The 17,248-nt window shown below is 51.1% G+C and overlaps 2 protein-coding genes across 2 annotated transcripts; one reads left to right on the top strand and one right to left on the bottom strand.

The window, feature by feature from the left end:
- Window positions 1-2,186: 2,186 nt before the first annotated feature.
- COCVIDRAFT_30591 (hypothetical protein) lies at window positions 2,187-11,350 on the bottom strand (the record flags this gene model as incomplete). The annotated part of the gene is made up of 6 exons (XM_014696456.1): window positions 2,187-4,343; window positions 4,392-4,782; window positions 4,831-9,343; window positions 9,391-9,731; window positions 9,780-11,259; window positions 11,320-11,350. 6 exons carry the CDS (start codon window positions 11,348-11,350, stop codon window positions 2,187-2,189), a joined length of 8,913 nt encoding a protein of 2,970 aa, XP_014551942.1.
- Window positions 11,351-11,678: 328 nt separating this feature from the next.
- Window positions 11,679-16,785, top strand: COCVIDRAFT_111533 (hypothetical protein; the record flags this gene model as incomplete). Its single annotated transcript, XM_014696455.1, has 3 exons — window positions 11,679-11,862; window positions 11,912-16,680; window positions 16,735-16,785. 3 exons carry the CDS (start codon window positions 11,679-11,681, stop codon window positions 16,783-16,785), a joined length of 5,004 nt encoding a protein of 1,667 aa, XP_014551941.1.
- Window positions 16,786-17,248: the final 463 nt, after the last annotated feature.

Below are 17,248 nucleotides of genomic sequence, written 5' to 3'. Positions count from 1 at the left end.
AATTTGTATTGTGCGCATTCATATAAACATGACGGATTTCTTCGCTACCGATACCTAGTGCAGTATAAATTGTGCCAAGTATGAGATGGATTATTCTCTCTTGGTATCCCAACGCCACGGCTTACTGCATATGTAGTTGTTGCGTTGGAGAGAGAGAGAAAAGCAAAACATCCAACAAAAGCAATTCTCATGCCAGCCAAAAAAAGAAAATATCATCATGTAATCACGCTTGAGACTAAATTAACGACATCCAAACACGATGGATGCAGTCAGCAAATACGTTGCATCAAAGAGGCGCGTTGAGTGGGGGTGTTTGGATCCCCGCTTCCTGCTACTAGCTATTTCTCATTGTTTTTGTTCTCGTCGCTTGCAACACACCATCAGAGTACAACATATGCATTAGAAATAGCATCAACACCCATAACAATATTTTCATAGTAAACAAGCAGTGTGATGATAGCCCAATCTATGTAATCCCTAACAAAAAAAAGGTAATGAGATCAAACTACACTCTGCAAATCCACTCCACCCAAACAAAACCATGTCATGTGTGTCAATTGCCATGCGCAACCAAAATCTCCCTCACCAGCGATTGCCCAAAGAAAAAAAAGATGACCTAACCAGGGGTCGAACCTGGAATCTCTTGATATCGAACTAAATCGTAGTCAAGCGCCTTGCCATTGGGCCATTAGGCCGATGTTGTATCGGATTATTGTACTTCAATGAGAAAACCTCCGCTTAACATTGTTATATTCTCTTTTTTTAACTTCTTCACGCAGTAAGCAACGCCACCCAGTCAATCCATCTCTCCCCATCTTCTCATTTTCTTTCATGGTAAAGCTAGTCGCGCATTCTTCCCACGGAAACTTTTTTCCAATGGGGCACAGAAATGCCCCACTAGCAGGCGCTCCACACACACACACACACACACACACCTACCTCTCCCAATCGCGGTAAATGACGTTAGTGGCGTTGGCGTCATCCGCTTCTGTTTCCCCTTCTCAACACCACGTGTTTGCATGTATTCGCACGTGGACTACCTTCTTTTTTTTTTTCTCTCTCCTTCTGCATTCCTTTAAAATTAACGAAAACTCCACTATCTCCACTCATCTCCACATCCCTCTTTTTGAAGAGCTCAGGGAATTTAGGAAGAAAAGTTGGGGGGAGGTAAAAAGATTGGGGGGGGGGGGGGGTATATCAGCGGTGATGTTATTGGTTGCGCTAAGGGGGATTCGGCATACTTCCCTTTTCAACTATACACGAGTAAGGGGCTTGGCGATGAGAATGGATGGCATACGTATGTGTAAGTAAGTAAAGGAAAGTATACAACCTGTGTTGGAGTACGCAAGGAGGGAACCGGGTGCGGAATTGGTGCGCTCGAGTACGTAGGGTGTGTTGATGCCAGATGCCAGGCGCGGACGCGGAGGGGATGGGGGGGTTGCTATTGGAGTGCTGTATTACACTACTACGTATGTACGTACTACAACGATTGCTTGGAGAGGTGCGTGATGTAGATGCGGATGCAGGATTGGGGGGGAGGGGGGGAGCTACGAATCGGACCGAATATGGGGAGAGCGTTTGAACGGGAAACGGTTATCGGGTTAGGTGGGTTTTGCTTTTGGGTTGCACGTGCCTGATGTCATTGTGTAGTGGAGGGGAGTAGTAGTCATTGTCGTGCGTTTTGGCTTATCTTGTCACACGGGTAGGGAGGGTATGGGGGCAGTGAAGGTTTGTATTTTTTTCTTTCCGAATGGTTCATGGGAGAGCGCAAGGGGGAGCCATGGGATGGCTTGGGAAGTCAGCCAAGACTGTATACACAGATGTGATTGTATACGTGTGCCACAGCATGCAATGGTCGTGTGTTCGCGTGTCTAACCGTCTAACGGTCTGATGCTCGCATGTCTCACTTTCTTTCCATTAGTCCGGTAACACGTGAGAACGACATGTGCACATTACCCCAGCATTGTGACAAACCCAATCAAACAATCCGGGTTGTCAACGCCCGGGCGGATGAATTTTTATAAATCCGTATTACTTATACACATCCGAACGATAGCCCGTTCCCCCTGTGCAAGAGTTACATATAAAAAGAACAGGGTAACATGAGCGCCCGAGATACGCCCGTATACCCCCAGCCTATCTGCCTTCATCGGCCCTTTACGGCAATGCGGCACTCCCATATCCAGCTATGCATAGCTTGCCCACCCCATGTATAGCACCGCCAGGTTGCGCTCATCAGTAGCTTGCTGGATGAGTTCATTGACAGTGGCCTTTGTGCTCAATGTCTTGCTCAACTTCTTCTCCACAATACTAAGCGCTCTACCCGCCTCACCGGCCTGGTCTTCCTTTTCCCGTTTCTTGTTGCTCTCATGCACGACACCTGCCGCTTCCTCGACTGCCGCCGCTTGGCCCGAAGGAGCAGGTGTACCCCCAGGCGCGACACTGGTCGAGCGTGCGGTACCGTTGGCACCCGTTTCTTGATTTGCTTCTTGCATGCGTTTTGCCTTGGTCGGAGTGACGCTCCAGTTAACCAAGGGGTCGTAGCGCAGAACATTGAGCAGAGTCATGATGCTTTCCCTTTCCTCGCGGAGCGTATCCATAGTGAACTCGCAGCAGCGCCGGAAAACCCCCTCTGTCTTGGTATACCCCATACCATCTACTAGGTCACGCGTCAATCGGAACGGGACCACTTCCGGTACCGGCAGAACCCGACCAGCCTCAAAACTCACTCCAAGGTCAATGTGCACTACTTCGCCAGACTTCTCATCAAGCAAAATATTGTGACAATGGCGATCGCCCAAGCCAAGTACATGGCCCAGGATGGAAATGGCAGCCGTCGAGCGCGTGTACGCAAGACGGCGCTCGAACCATTCGTCAGGATCTTCAAAGCGCTCGAGCAGGAAGTAGCGCATCACAGGATGGAAATTTTCTGCAATCTTCTGCCACACCTTGACTCGTGTAGTGAGAGAGTCCTGTTGGCAGGCGCCAATCTCTTTGCGACATCTGTCGGGCTTGTAGTCATTCGGATAGTACTTTTCATGAGCCGGCATGACCCACAGATGCAGCGGAACAGTGTTTTGCACAAACTCCATCAGCCCAGATCTGGTTGAGAGCGGCAACACCTTGTAAGTACGAATGCCAAGGTTTCGAATACGCGTGGCCGTGTGATTCTTGAGCAGTCGTGAAACCTGGTCGAAGACTTGCTCCATGATGGCATCCTGACGTAGGTCGTCGTTTCCAGATTTGAACAATTGCTTGTAAGGCCGACCGTCGGTACCTTTGGCAGTGATGATCTTGGGCGCACTGAGGCCGTTTGCGATGCTCATCGTCGATTTGAATCCTGCAATCCTCGGCAGATCACTATAGTTCATGTTGGGCCGGACTTCAATCTGTAGTGTAGCAGGAGGTACGTTCAATCTGGGCACCTTGCTGACCAAGTCCTTGGACTCCTTGTATCTGTCGAGTTGCAGCTCGCGTCCTTGCTGTGTACTCTCCTTCTCACCCTTGAACATAGCGAGATGGTGGTAGATTTCATTGGACTGAGAAATGGAGCTCCAGTACGGTCGGGCTCTCTTGTCACTGCTCAGTGCAGTCGCAAGACCAGACGCGGCTTTCTGGCGAGACTTTGCCGATTCATCTTTAGCTCGAACGACATCCTCCCTAGTGATGGCGCCGACTTTCATCTGAATGGCAAAGATTTGATGCATGCCGTGATATGGGTGCTCCACACAGATACGGAATACAAGCTCCATCAAGAGATGCTGGAAGTCATTCTCCTCCGCTTGCAGCCGCGATGAGAGCTGATTCATCAATAGTGCAAACTTGCCGCTTGGAACGTCTTTGAGATATGTCTTCACAGCCTGGTTTGCCAAAGGAGTGTCGCAGTATTCCAGCCATAGGGAGAAAACACGGAGCGCGTCATTGTTGTACTCATCGCAGGCCGAAAGCGACAAGAGGTAGTTCTCGAGGCACTGACGTAGGAACTGCTCGCGTCCTTTGCGCATTCTTTCATACTCTGCATTGTCAAGGTCATACCAAGTTTTTGCTCGACGGGCGTTTCGATGATATGTCTCTCGCATTCCTCTGCTCTTGTCGGTCTTGGAAAGCTTCATGAAGTCATGGTATTCCTGCAACTTGCGGTCCATCACGGTCTTGATACGGTCCATATCTTCGGCTGCTTCGGGGCTGAGAAGTTGTTTGTCACAGAATAGCGCGAATTCGTGGAAAACTTGGCCTGATCCTGAGCCTTGTCTCTGGCCTTTGAGCTCTCGAATTGCCGGCTCGAGATACTCGCTCATGATTGTGTCGGGTTTTGCCAGACGAGCCTCGGCGAGGTGGTGGCCCTAATGTTATCAGCGAAGAGATCAACACAACTAGTATATATTACATACAAGTCGAGCGAGAAGCACGGGAAGACTCAAGTCAGCGTTCTGAGAATCAAAATTGGCGTGGTCAATCAGATGTTGCCGCATTCGAATTGAAACCTCAGTCTCGCCCTGTTCCCAAAGGACGTTTGCTACTTCGTGTTGGGCGACAGCTTCAATGTCCAGACCTATAGCCTTGCATTTTGGTACAATGTCGGAAAGATAAGTTACGCTTGCAAGCGATTCCTGGAGGGCGCCATGCTTTCTGCACACGCTAGAAGATGACACGAGGGCCTCGACTTCCATACCACGTATTGTTGCGGTTCTTGTATGCAGAGAGTTTACAAGAGCGGGATTGGAGCTAAGCACGCTGAACAGAGTTTCGCGGCAGGACAAAAGTTGGCGCACATCGCTAAACCTGGGATGGGTGAGTAGTTGATCTACGTCGTCATTGAGGGTTACTTACTCGCCAGCTCGCATCCATTTTTCCCGAGATTTCATTCGATCCCAGGTATCCAATAGATGCTCTGAACGCTCGGTCATGATGACCTCTTCTGCCTCTGTGAGCACCCCCAAGGTACGCAAGTGAACCTTAGTCGGGACGGATGCGTTATTCTTTCCGGCAAGGAAATTCATCGTTGTTTGTAACTGATGACTGAAGTTTTCCCGGGCCTTTTCAACACTCTTCGCATAATGCATCCCCTGGAATGCTTTAAACAATGTACTTGCTTCCGTATTGTTGACCTCAGGGGCCTTTATATCCCATTGGCCCAACTTACGTGCCGTGTGGAGTGTACTTTCAACTACATCGTCTCCTGAATCGTGGAATTGCTCATTCAGGAGTAGGGAGTGCGTAACACTATTCATGTTGAGCATGATCAGCGACTTCACTGTGCCGCGGGAATCAGTGGGTTCTAATTCGTTCCGCCTACGCATTTGACTGTCAAGACGAGCACCACGAAAGAGAAGGCTTTTCACGCCATCTCCCTCATAGTCAAGACGATCAAGGACAGACAAGAGACTTGAGCCTCGATCGACGCCGTAAAACGAATCAGGCTCGTCAAGATTCTTATAGATGGAAAGTTGGAGCTGCAATGGTATCTTCGGTGGCTCAACCATAACGGATGATCTCCTTGTGCTGCTCTTCACCATAGGCTGGCCAGACGAAGTTTCTGCAAACAGGAGCGCACTTCTGTACATGGCGCATGCACTCGCTGCCTGTGATGCTTCCAAGTAATTGACTTCTAACCACTTATCTCGATCCACTCGGGTAGCTTCTTTTGGTATTGGCTGGCTACGAAGGTAGAGGATACACTGCACGATAATGCGGACGTGTGGTATCGTGGCCGAGTTGCAGTCGCGAAACCAGCCGGCTATGGCTTTTGAGACAATGTCACGAACACTTCGGTCTTCTTCAAATTCATCTAGAAGGACAAGATGAAGTATGTATGGCAAGAGCTTCTCGGCCATATGGTTTATACCTATCAGGAGATCAGGAAGAGCATCGAGTACTGGGTCTTCAGTTGCGACTTTGCAGAGTGCTACAGTCAAATCTCTCACCCAAGAAACTATCGGCTTGAGGGGTGTGGGTGACATCGCCTGTTGAAGTCCGTCTGTCAGGGGCTGCGCCGGGTTGTCTGGCTCTGGTGGTTTGTACATAAGAGCTTTGGCGATTGCCTCTGGGATGACGCGTTGCATTTCAACCATGTACTGCGAGTCTGGGACCAGGCGGGAGATTAGACGCCGCACGGCATCCTCAGCTAGACTGACCTCTGTTCGGTCATCACTATAGAAGAGATCAATGACTTCCTTGACAATGGCCTCTCTTGAAGATGTTCCAAGAGTAGACTTTGAGCTCTGACTTGACGAAGCCCAAGGTCGAGCTCCAGCAGAGCTTTGTTTAACTTCTCCAAAAGCACTATATGCCCGGCCTAAGACGCGTGCCGTCCATAACAGATAGCCTTCACCCACTTTGCTTCGTCGACACGACTCCCAGACAAGGGGCGCAAACTCTGCAGCGTCACGGTCCACGCCAAGAATGTCATCCCGTGCAGTAGGGGCTGGCTGGAAATTTTGACAGAGTAAGTCCAGAGCAACGTCACGTGATGTCTTGTTTAGCAGTTTGCGTCCTGAGCGGACATCATCCAGAATCTCTAACAAGAGCTTGCTCTCGTCGCTACCGCGAAACGAGTTTCCTTCTGCATTAACTTGCGAGGCAGCAGTAGTAATGAGCTTGAATGCTTTGACAGCTGAGGACCGTTCTATGGTGGCAATCGCCTGGGCATGAGCCTTCAGATATTCGGTGAGCCATGTATGAAATCGGGTGGCTGCATTCATAGTCGCCATGTGTTGAGACTGCTGAGTGGTGCTTTCCTGCGATGAGCTTAAAAACACTCGGAGAGAGATGAGAATCGATAGCCCGATACCCGTCACAAAGCTTAGCTGCTGGCGGAGGTACTCAGCTCCATGCTCAAATAAGTACTGCATGATTCCCACCGTATCCTCTGTGCATTGCACGTCTGTAAGGAAAGGGCGTAGAGATTGGAGCGTCATTTGCAATGGATAACCTTCGTGGGCGATTGGACCAGCCAATGCGACAACAACTCGGATTTTGCGGATCACCGACCTTGCATAGAGAGAACCAAGGGCTGGATGAATGCGATCGAGGAGAGAGCGTAACACAAAGGTGTATGTGCTTGGAGACCAAAAACCAGTCGGCCTATCACCTGTCCGTCTACACAAGCGCTCCAGTTGATCTGGTAAGTAAAAGGCGGAGAATGAAGGCTCTATCCCCATATTGAGGCCTTGCGCAGATTGACTGATCCTAGTGATTTCAGCTAAAACTGCTGCGGCAGGGTTGAAGGCAGGTTTCTTGTCTAACGACTTGCCAAGACGTTCTTCGTGATCGATGGTTTGAAGCATATGCCCAAGAACCTGGGGGAAATGCTTCTGTATCAAGACATAGTACTGGTCACTGCCGACCATCTCTTTCAGTAGATTACCGAAGCTTGATTCTGCTTTGTTACGAGCTGAGCCTCTACATGTGTCCCATGCTATTGTGTATGCGGCTGCCTTGCCGATATTTTTCGACAATAAATGTTGTGCGGAATAGCCCAACTGGCTGGCCAGGTACTCCACTTCATCTTTACGGCCAAACATGATTGCTTGGCCCACGACCTCAGCCTCTATATCACGTAACAGATCGGGAAGCGAATCATAGTCGAAAATTAGAAAAGGGATCGCACTGATCTCCTGGCCTCGATCCAACCACGTGAAGATGACTTGGGGAGCAAACAGTCTGAACAGGCTCTGTGAGTCACCAAGACACCTGGACTGAGCGACATTGGAAATACAGCGCTCGGCATGAAGAGCGGCCCCGGGTATCGTTCCTGCTGTTGCGAAGATGCGGTATACGCTATGGCGTAACAACGTGTGCCATTGGGACGCCAACCGCGAAAGGACCAGAAGTCGAACAGCAATGCCTTCAGTACCCTCATCATCTCCAGGGAGGCTACTATCGACGTCTTGTAGTATCTTGTCGTGCTCGGACAGGACAAAATCCTCGAATATCCTGGGTAGGCGTTCAGCGATATGGTATTTGACGGTCATTTCACCACTCGCTAGCAGCTCAAACAAACTCGTGCGCACCGAAGGAACCTTACGGTTGTGTGCAAAGTCAGGATGGTGTTTGAGTAGACCATGAAGGAAGATGGCAATTGTTGTTTGCAAATTGGCTGAGCGTCTTACTCCTCCCTTTTCCATCTCCTTGACGTAGTACACATACAACGCTTCAATGTTTTCATAGAGGTCTTGGGCCTCCCGATCGACTGCATCAGATGTCCAGACAAGCGCTGTGCCAATCAAAACCTCCACGAGCATACCATTGGCAACTTCAGATGTGTTGTATTCGCGAGCGCGAGGATCAATGAGTGCCTCACTAAAGCGCTCTAGGAGACTCAAGCAATTGCTTCTGGATATTTTCAAGTTGCTGCTCCATAATGCGCGAAGGAATTGTCGCGAGTAAAGCAGATCACTTTCCGAAAGAGACACCAAGTGGTCTGTGAATCTAGCTGGAATCATTTCTTGGTCTGGTTCTGGGCAATCCATTGAAGAGGATATAAACTGGAGGTATGTTGAGCAGGATGCGCGCAAAGCTGATATGTCATTCTCAGCCTGGAGGTCGTGACGGGGTACATCGTTATCGAAAACGGATGCTCCTACGGTCATCTGTGAGCCAGATGCATCATCCATCTCCATAAAATCTTCATCTTCTGCATAGAATGATTGCTTGACGTCTTTGCGTTGGTCGAGAGCCGTGGACAAGTGCTGAGCTACTAAATGAATGCCAGTTCGCTTATAAACATCAGTACCCCGACCTTGAAGTGAACCAATTTCAGGGAGACTCTTCGTGCAGACTGCAAGGACAGCATCAATCTTGTATTGTTCCGTCTGCGGTTTGGTTAGAGTGACAGAAAGGAGGTCAATTAGATCAATCACGGACGACTGAAGAGTCGATACTCGGCGGTCGTCCGGGTTACCAAGTGCAGCGACAGCTGGCGCAACGATGCAGAGATTCGTGACGATCCGCATCATATCTGAAGTAATGCCCGCGGTATTTGTTGTAATCATGTCTTTCCAACGTTGTTTTGCCTTGTCAACCTCTGACAGGCAGAAATCAAGTATTCTATTTCCCATTTGTGTAGGGTGATAGTCGCTTGTTGGCTCCTCAGAAGCAGTGTGCCTATCGGCAGTCTTTGACGCGAAATCCTTTGTGGATGGAAGAAGCAAGAGGTAATGAGCCAGATCTTTGTAACGCGCTGTATGAGTCCTAGCCTGCGCTAAGGGTCCCAATACAAGAAAACTTGCTGCTTTTGGTGGAGCAAAAGTCAGGTCAAGACAGGTATAGATGATACGTAGCACATCGCGAGCGTTGCAGTGGTGCGCAGCCAGCGAAGAGTAGGTTCGCTCGTACCATGAACCTTGTATATACTTAGTTGAACTCTAGAGAATGTATGGTAACACCTACTTGGGGTCCATTTGCCAAGAAGCCAGTTCAAGATTCGCTCAGCAGTGGAGCTGAAGTGGGTTGGATTCTCCTTGACACGCTCCTGTAAGATGGTAGTCATCAATGATGAGCTACTCTCGGTGAGTAGCGCAGGCCCACTTAATTCAATGGATGCAAGTATGGACTGGGCGGTACCTGACACCTCAGAGAATGGGACAATGTTGAGCCTAAGCAGAACGTCCATAAGATGACACGCCACGCGAGATAAAGAAATGGAAGTGACTGATCGGGAAGCGCTCTGCCAGGCAGATATCCAATAAGGCAGCAGTGATACATGGCATGCTGATTGCTGGAAGGCAGCTCTAAGTGGAAGTTAGATAAACCTGGTTGCATACGACTCTGACACTCACCCAGCCAAGCCTAACATTGCCCACATGGAATGTACGGGGTTTTCATCAGAGATGCATGATGTAAGCTTCTCTAACATAGGTTGGAGGTCCTCCTCACCGAAAGGACCTTGCTGTGCCATGAAGGCAACAATTTGTAATGCTGCTCGTTTGGCGTTGGATCTAGGCTCGGATACGTGACGCAGGTATTCTGAAGACAATTGAGTAACGCGAAGACGCTTGCTAGAACTCTCCTCAGTATCGCTGCGGTCGCAGGCAATGGTACGTCTTCGTTGGTCAAGCATAAAGGAGAAGCGTGCAATGGTAGCGACTGTAGACCAGAGCCCTTCGTGACGTTGATGCTCTGTGTCCATTGAAAAAGCATAAGTGTGCAGTGGATGGGTACCGTCAGTAGGAGAACCTAGATGGCGAAAGCAGAGATGGTCTTCTTCGAGATACTGGTGAGCGGTGGTTTCTTGTCGGCGTCGATAGTCGCTATACATGGTCTCGATGAGCACCTCAAGATCCGAGCTTGTGGTCTCGTCATATGCATCAGTGAGGAGACTTGCGATATGTGCTTCAGTATATGTCAAGGTGATTAAGATTTCGTCTCGCAGTATGGCATCAGACCACATGGGCTTTAGAAGGGGCAGCAATTTACGTATCGTCCGCTTAGTCAACTCAAGAGACTGCAGTGCAGTGCGAGCAAGAACAGAATTCACGGCTGCAAGTGCAGCCACGACGACACTTCCACGCCCAGTCTTGTGTTGCAAGTAGCGCAACAGAGCAGTTAAGACGGCCTCGGAGCGATCAAGCAGTGGCGCATTTGAGGCTTTGACAAGATGATGGATGCAGTGCACAAAATCATCCGCTGTGTAGACATGCTCGGCAACGACTGGCTTGGTCCTCGACACAGCTACACGAGGCGACGCTCTAGAAGGAGGGAAGTCGGCGGGCTCGAATGGGGTGCGAGCGCGGCTTGAGGTGTTAGTGCTCCAGCTATTCTGAGGCTCGCCTTCAGTGGCAGTGGGCTCTGAGAAGAAGCCGGCCAGTGAGGTGATACAGAAGTCTACTGCATCGTCCCAGCAGTCTTTGGACAGACGCTCGACATGGGGCTGGTATTCGAGGAGTGAGCGCAGTGTCTTGGGCAGGTCTTCTAGGAGCGGCTCGACCAAGCCGCTATTGGCAGGCAATACTTGGATGATGGTGTCTATGATGATCTCTACGGTGGAGCTCTTGATGGTGCGCACGCCCGACGCAATAACATGGCGCAAGGCCGAGGCGGCTAGGGGAAGGAGGGCGGCCGTCTTGGGCGTCCTGGCCTTGTTGCGCACAAAGGCGGCTCGTTCATCACGCAGGCATTGGAACAGAGTCTCGCACAGGGCCAGGTATGCCTTGTTGCCCAGCGCCTCGAGGCTGGGCTTGCCGCGATTGTGCTTGAGGATGTGGATGAGGTCTTTGAGGCCTGTTGTTCGGTCGGCCACACGTGACGACTGGATCAGGACTGCGCGCTGTTAGCACCTACACAAGCATCCATCCAGGGCCGTTGTTTGTGGGCGCTCACGCTTTGCGTCCTGGATGTTGGTTGCCCCCATGGCTGTCGCTCCCTACAGCCACTGCTGCGGATGCTGCGCCGTCTCAGAGCAGTCAATGGCGCGAGGCCGGAGTCGGCATGTCGCAATATCCACAGGAACTGTTGGGGGAGACTCTATGGCCGCAGCATCTCTGTGCCTATTGCAGCTCGTGTGGGTGTGGAGTTTAGGGCGGAGGTGGTGGTGGTGACGGGGGGAGCGCGTCTAGGGCTGGCCCACAATCGGCGCTAAGAGCTTCTCGCGTTGGGAGAAAGTCCATCGAGCTTCACTGCTGCCAAAACACAAAGACACCAACCACAGATAATGCGCCAGCCGACTGCGCGACACTCCCATGGCTGAACAAGACAGCCTCGCCGCCCTCCAGGGCCTCCACCGCGACCTATGCGCCCACATTGACTTGCAACTGCCGGTGCTCGAGCGCCTGCTACTGAACCTGGAAGCGCATTTGGAGGAGCTCAAGACGCTGCTGGACAAAAAACCAAAGAACGACAAGAGCAGACAGGCTCTGGCTTCCGGTAACAAGCCCGCCACGCTGCGTGCAGAGACGAGTGCTGACCGCGCCAGGCAAGATCACCATTGACGACAACGAGTACGAGGTCAACGACGACTTCAAACAACAGACGCTCGAACTCGCCGATGCCCTAGATCTCGATGAACTCGATGCCGCCGCCCTCTTCCTCGGCGCCCAGACCGAAGCCCGTGAGCTGGACCGCTCCCAGTTGCAGACGGCCGTCATCCGCTTCCACCGCCGCCGCGAGTATGTCCTCCTGTGTGTGCGCATCTTGATGAAGACAGCTCTGGACAGCGACGATGCTCAAGTCGAGGGGCTGCCCGTGCTGCAGGAGGCTGTCCAGATGATTGTCGGTGTACACGGCACAACAAACTTGGCCAATGCCTTTGGTTTCTGGGCCAAGTGTCTGACGAGTATGGAGGCAGTGGAGAGGTGGCTGCAGTTCATTGCCGAGCGCGTACAGAGCACCCAGGTTGTGGGCCAAGTACCTCTGCCCGGATTTGTGGAAATTATGGACTTCCAGCGCCAGAGCCTGACCAGACAGCACGAAAACCTGGCTGCAATTTGTACTCATATGATCAAGCCCGGATACGTCAATCTCGACAACTACAAGTCCTTGCTTGCTCGCGCCAAATCGCTCGATCGACATGACCTTAACACCATCCACTACGTTCCCATCCTTCTTCGGCTCACTTCCTGGGTCGCCTCGGACAGCAACAACGTTACATTGAGGGAAGCGCGGAACTTGCACGACTCGTTGATGAGTGGACGTGAGAGCGACAACTGGCTGCTGAGGAATCTGCACGCGGCAACATTGACTTGGTGGCTGGCAGAGTACAGCGGACGCTACATGGACCCCAACACCCAAGACGCTGCGCTGCAAGGCATCAACTTTGATGATGAGGCCAATGCGCGATCTGACGTCTTCCTCAAGGCCCTCGGTGATGGCGCATTCCATTTCATGCTTTCTGTCAGCCAGGATGTCCGCCCAACGCGCTGGTATGACCCCCAGAAGACCAGCATGTTATCAACGCTCTTGCAAGACACGGCTGTCTTGAGCCGAGACTCGGTGCAGCCCGAAGACTTCTTCAAGAGCCTCCTCATGGAGCAGTTGCAGACCTTTGTCGATTCCTTTATCACACACATGCCGGACACGCTACGCAAACTCAAGGCCGAGGAGGACGATCAGCGCCGACGACTGCAACTCCACTTCCAGCGATCAACCGGAGAGTACCCACTGCATCTGGAGCGATTCATGGTGATTGTAGCTTACGCATTCGATGGTTTCCCCGATGCCGCCGAAGACTTCTGGAGCGACAAGGAGAGCAACCTGTACGGATTCCTACAATGGGCGGCCAAGCGACAACCTACCCCACGGATAGCCATGTTTTGCGAAATGCTGCGCGCCATCGGTACTGGAGAGACGAATGCAGAAGCTGCGCATCGCTTCCTGCTTGAAGAAGGCGCGTCTGCCTCTGGCAAGATCCGCCGAACCAGCTCACTCAGTTACACCACAATCTTCAACGAATTGAGTGAGTTTGAAAAGGACATTCATGAACCGAAGAAGGCCATTCAGGCTGGCGTATATGCTGCTGCCACCAACCCAATTGACCAGATTGTAGAGCCAGAGAGTGCGACCATGCTAGAAAGCTACTTCCGACTCATTTCGCACATCTGCCGACAAAGTCCCACCGCCCGCAACTGGATACTCGAGGTCAAAGAATTCGACTTTGCCAACATCTGCTTTGGCCTCTGCACTGACAAAGTTGAGAGCGGATTGCGCGCAGCTGCTTTCGACGCCCTGTCCGCCCTACTTGTAGGCAAGGATGCTCCACGTGCCAATGCCATGTGGTTCATGCTTGACGACTGGACTGTTAACGGCTTCTACACTGGTTCAAAGCAGAACAACACTCTGGGGGCTACACCGAGGGATGACTTGTGGCCCACGCTTGCAGACGGATACGACGAGTCCATCGCCTTGGTTCGCCTTCTCCACATGCTGGTAGAGCCCTACCCCGAGAACGAAGGCTTGAACGACAGTCTACCATTCCCTGAAGGCTTGGGTTCTTCGCGTAGAATGCCCGGTATTGAGGGCTTTATCGACTTTGTCATGCAGCAGGTGTTTGCAGAGCGCTCTTTGGATGTACTTGATCCTCTGCAACGCAATGTCATGCGATGGACTTGCTTGCGCTTCATGGTAACTTGTCTCTCCACATTCAATGAGAACCTCGTCGTCTTCGCAAACAAGTCTAGCATACCTGTTGACGATGTTATTGATCCTTCATCCCTTGCTGTTTACGTTGCGCTGCACCCGTTCGCGCGCGTCATGGAATGGCTTTTCAATGACAAAGTCCTCAAGGCCCTCTTTGCAGCCTCGCACCACGATGTGACTATGGTCGATGCTGCTCCATCAGACTCACCCTTGATCCAATCTCTCATGCTCAGCATTGAGGTAATGGATTGGGTCATGAAGCTTCAGGCTACGTATCTGGACATTGTCAGGCCAGTGCTTAAGCAGCAGACCTCTTTTCAGCATTCTCCGGTATCAAATCTATCACTAGCATCTTTCGAGGACGCAATCTTGAACAACCTTCAAATCGTTGTTGATCTAGGCCTGTACTGTGGCACAGGCCATGAGGCCTTGACGATTGCTTCTCTTCAATTACTGGAGAAGATGGCTTCTTCCCGCAAACTTGCAGTCTCTCCTGCAGGATTCGGACAACGATCCGGCCGAAGCAAGATTGTCGGCATATTGGAGAAGGATAACGAAGCAGAACGCATTGGCAGGTCCCTTTCGGGTCTGATGCGATTCAGCGCCGAAGAGCTTGAGGCTGGCGAAGAGGCTTCTGGATACATTGTCAAACTTCGCATATTGGATTTCTTGAACAGCTGTTTGGCTGCTGTGTCTCTCCGGCCAACCATCGCTCACATTCTTTTGGGTTTCTCATGTGGGACAAATGCTGTACGAATTGCCGACGACAGTCTTTGGTCCAATGGACAAGCTCTCTTCCATAGTATCCTTTTGCTGGGCGTCGAATACCCGGACAACGATGGAGAACAATTCTTAGCATGGAGAGCCGCGATCAAGACCCGGTGCTGGCAGGTGCTCCAGAAACTATGGCGCTCACCGCTGACAAGTGCTATCATCATGGAGGAGCTGCGCGACAACGAGTTGCTGTTTATCGAAGCACCCCAACTCACTCCCATTACCCTCGAGATACCCTGGGACGGTATGTCTTTAGCTCAAGGACTCGGAGTTGCCCCTAGCGACTATTCCGCATTCTTCTCTGGGCCGCCAGCACTTGCCCTGCAGAACTTCCTGCAACGTCGTGCCGCATTCTTAGATTATGAATCGAGAGAACTTCGGTTAACAGTCAAGGAAAATATGCCGACGATGAAATCCAGGATTCAGTCCCTACTTCTTGGCACCACTATTAGACCTGGCGAGGACGCTGGAGTGAATCCCAACATTTTCGACCTGTTTGATTTCATGGAGCTGGCCTACCCAGAACGTGCTCTGCCAGATCAGCACAAGTTCTTTGAAGGCGTGAGCCTCGAATCATGTCAGGAAGAGAAGGAGGGCTGTACACTATACTCAATACCGCTGCTAGAACAAGTGATCCGACTGAAGCTAAAGTATTGGAGGAAAGACGGCTTACTCAAAGAGGAGGAGCAGGAGATAGAGCTCGCTGAGCAGGCTGAGCTTTTGATGGCTATCTTTGTTGACTGGAATCGCCGTGCCCAGCTCATGCGCTATCACAAAGAAATCCTCCAATCTTGGGTTCAAGTTGTGATGGTAGCGGTGCACAACTGCGACTTTGAAAACGGAGCTCGAAGCTCTTTCATTCTACAGACTTTGCAAGTCATCCTCCCGAAGCTCGAACAGTCATACGCCGCCGATATATTCACTGCTCTACAACTCGCCAGCCTTGCCGAATCTCTCATTCAAAAGGTTGACTTCGAGTCCACAGCCTTCGACAAGACTGGCGACTTTGCCAACGACCGATTGTCACAACTCTTCCGTGCTGCGCTGGTGGGCATCCATAGCCCAGTCTCTACAGCTGAATTGCGGGAATACTGCTACCAGATTTGCTTCCGCTACATGCACGGTACCTTCCAGAAGGCAACGCCAAACTCCGTGCTTGGCCGTCACACACTCAACGCAATCAGGAACTGTGGAAGCCACATGCTCGAAGTGATTTGTGATGATGCCTACAGCGGTCAAGGAACTTGCAAGGTCTCTGCACTCCTTCTTCTCAATGCATTTGTAGCAGTTGCGACTCGTCAGTCTTCCAAGTACATACTTGAAAGCTTCGTTTCTCTCAACTTTATCGGTGTCCTTGTTGATAACATCAAGCACATCCCTGAGGAACTCCGCGCTGCGACCGCGCCACAAGTTCCAGTTTTGCTTTCCTATTACGACGCTAGTCTTGCGCTCCTCCTCCGTATATGTCAGTCTCGTCTAGGAGCGGCGCATGTGCTCAACGCAGGCCTCTTTCCGGCTATCCGGGACTCACAAATCTTCTCCGTTGACCCTGACATCGGTCTCGAATTCGACGATGCGAATGCTCTACGCAAATATTACGAGCTCATGCTGGCTGTGCTACGAGTAATCAATGCCGCAGTCATTGCAAGAGGACGACAAAATGATCAGACGGTGTTCCAAGCAAGAGAGTTCCTGAAAGACAATAGACATAGCATGGTTAGCATCTTCAAGAGAAGTGTCAACGTAGGTGTTGGGAAGGGCGAAGAGGTACAACAGGATCTAGTAGACTTAGTGGATTGTTGGACAGTATTGGTTGACGTCACTGGATTCCTACAAGTAAGTCATTTGCGTAGAAACGGGATCAGCCGGCATGTCGCTAATGTATTGCAGTACGAAGATGAGTCAAGTCTGAAGAAGGCGAGGCCAAACATGTTCTCATAAGCAGTACATCCGATTAGTGCCATGGCCTGGGGGATGGGATGATGTGTTATGCGCTTGATGGGTACGCTCTGTTATGTAATGTGTAGAAAAAGCACTTTTCAAACCTGGTTCGATTTGACCTATTTTCATTCCAACCTATCACACGACACCATGCATCGAAAGTCTCCATGTAGTCACATCATACATATCTCCAAGAATGACGGTTGGAGGAGGGATATGCAAGCCACAGGCCTCAGGTCAGACTTATCGATAAGCGCTCCTCGGAGCGTACATCATCGCCGCTCCCTTGCATTGCCTCCCCAACCAATCGTGCCAACTTGGCGCCGATAGAGCAATATGCCTACAGTCGGAGAAAAATTCCCTCTTCCCTCCTTTTCGCCCAATCCTTCAACCTGTGCCTGGTCATGCCACACCTACATTTGGATACAAAATGCTGAGATGAGTGTCGCCAATACCGGTGCGT

This window comes from Bipolaris victoriae (assembly GCF_000527765.1).
Source record: "Bipolaris victoriae FI3 unplaced genomic scaffold scaffold_122, whole genome shotgun sequence".
Classification (NCBI taxonomy): Eukaryota; Fungi; Ascomycota; class Dothideomycetes; order Pleosporales; family Pleosporaceae; genus Bipolaris; species Bipolaris victoriae.
The sequence above is the reverse complement of the archived record's forward strand: the minus strand, read 5'-3'. Positions and strand labels throughout refer to the sequence as shown.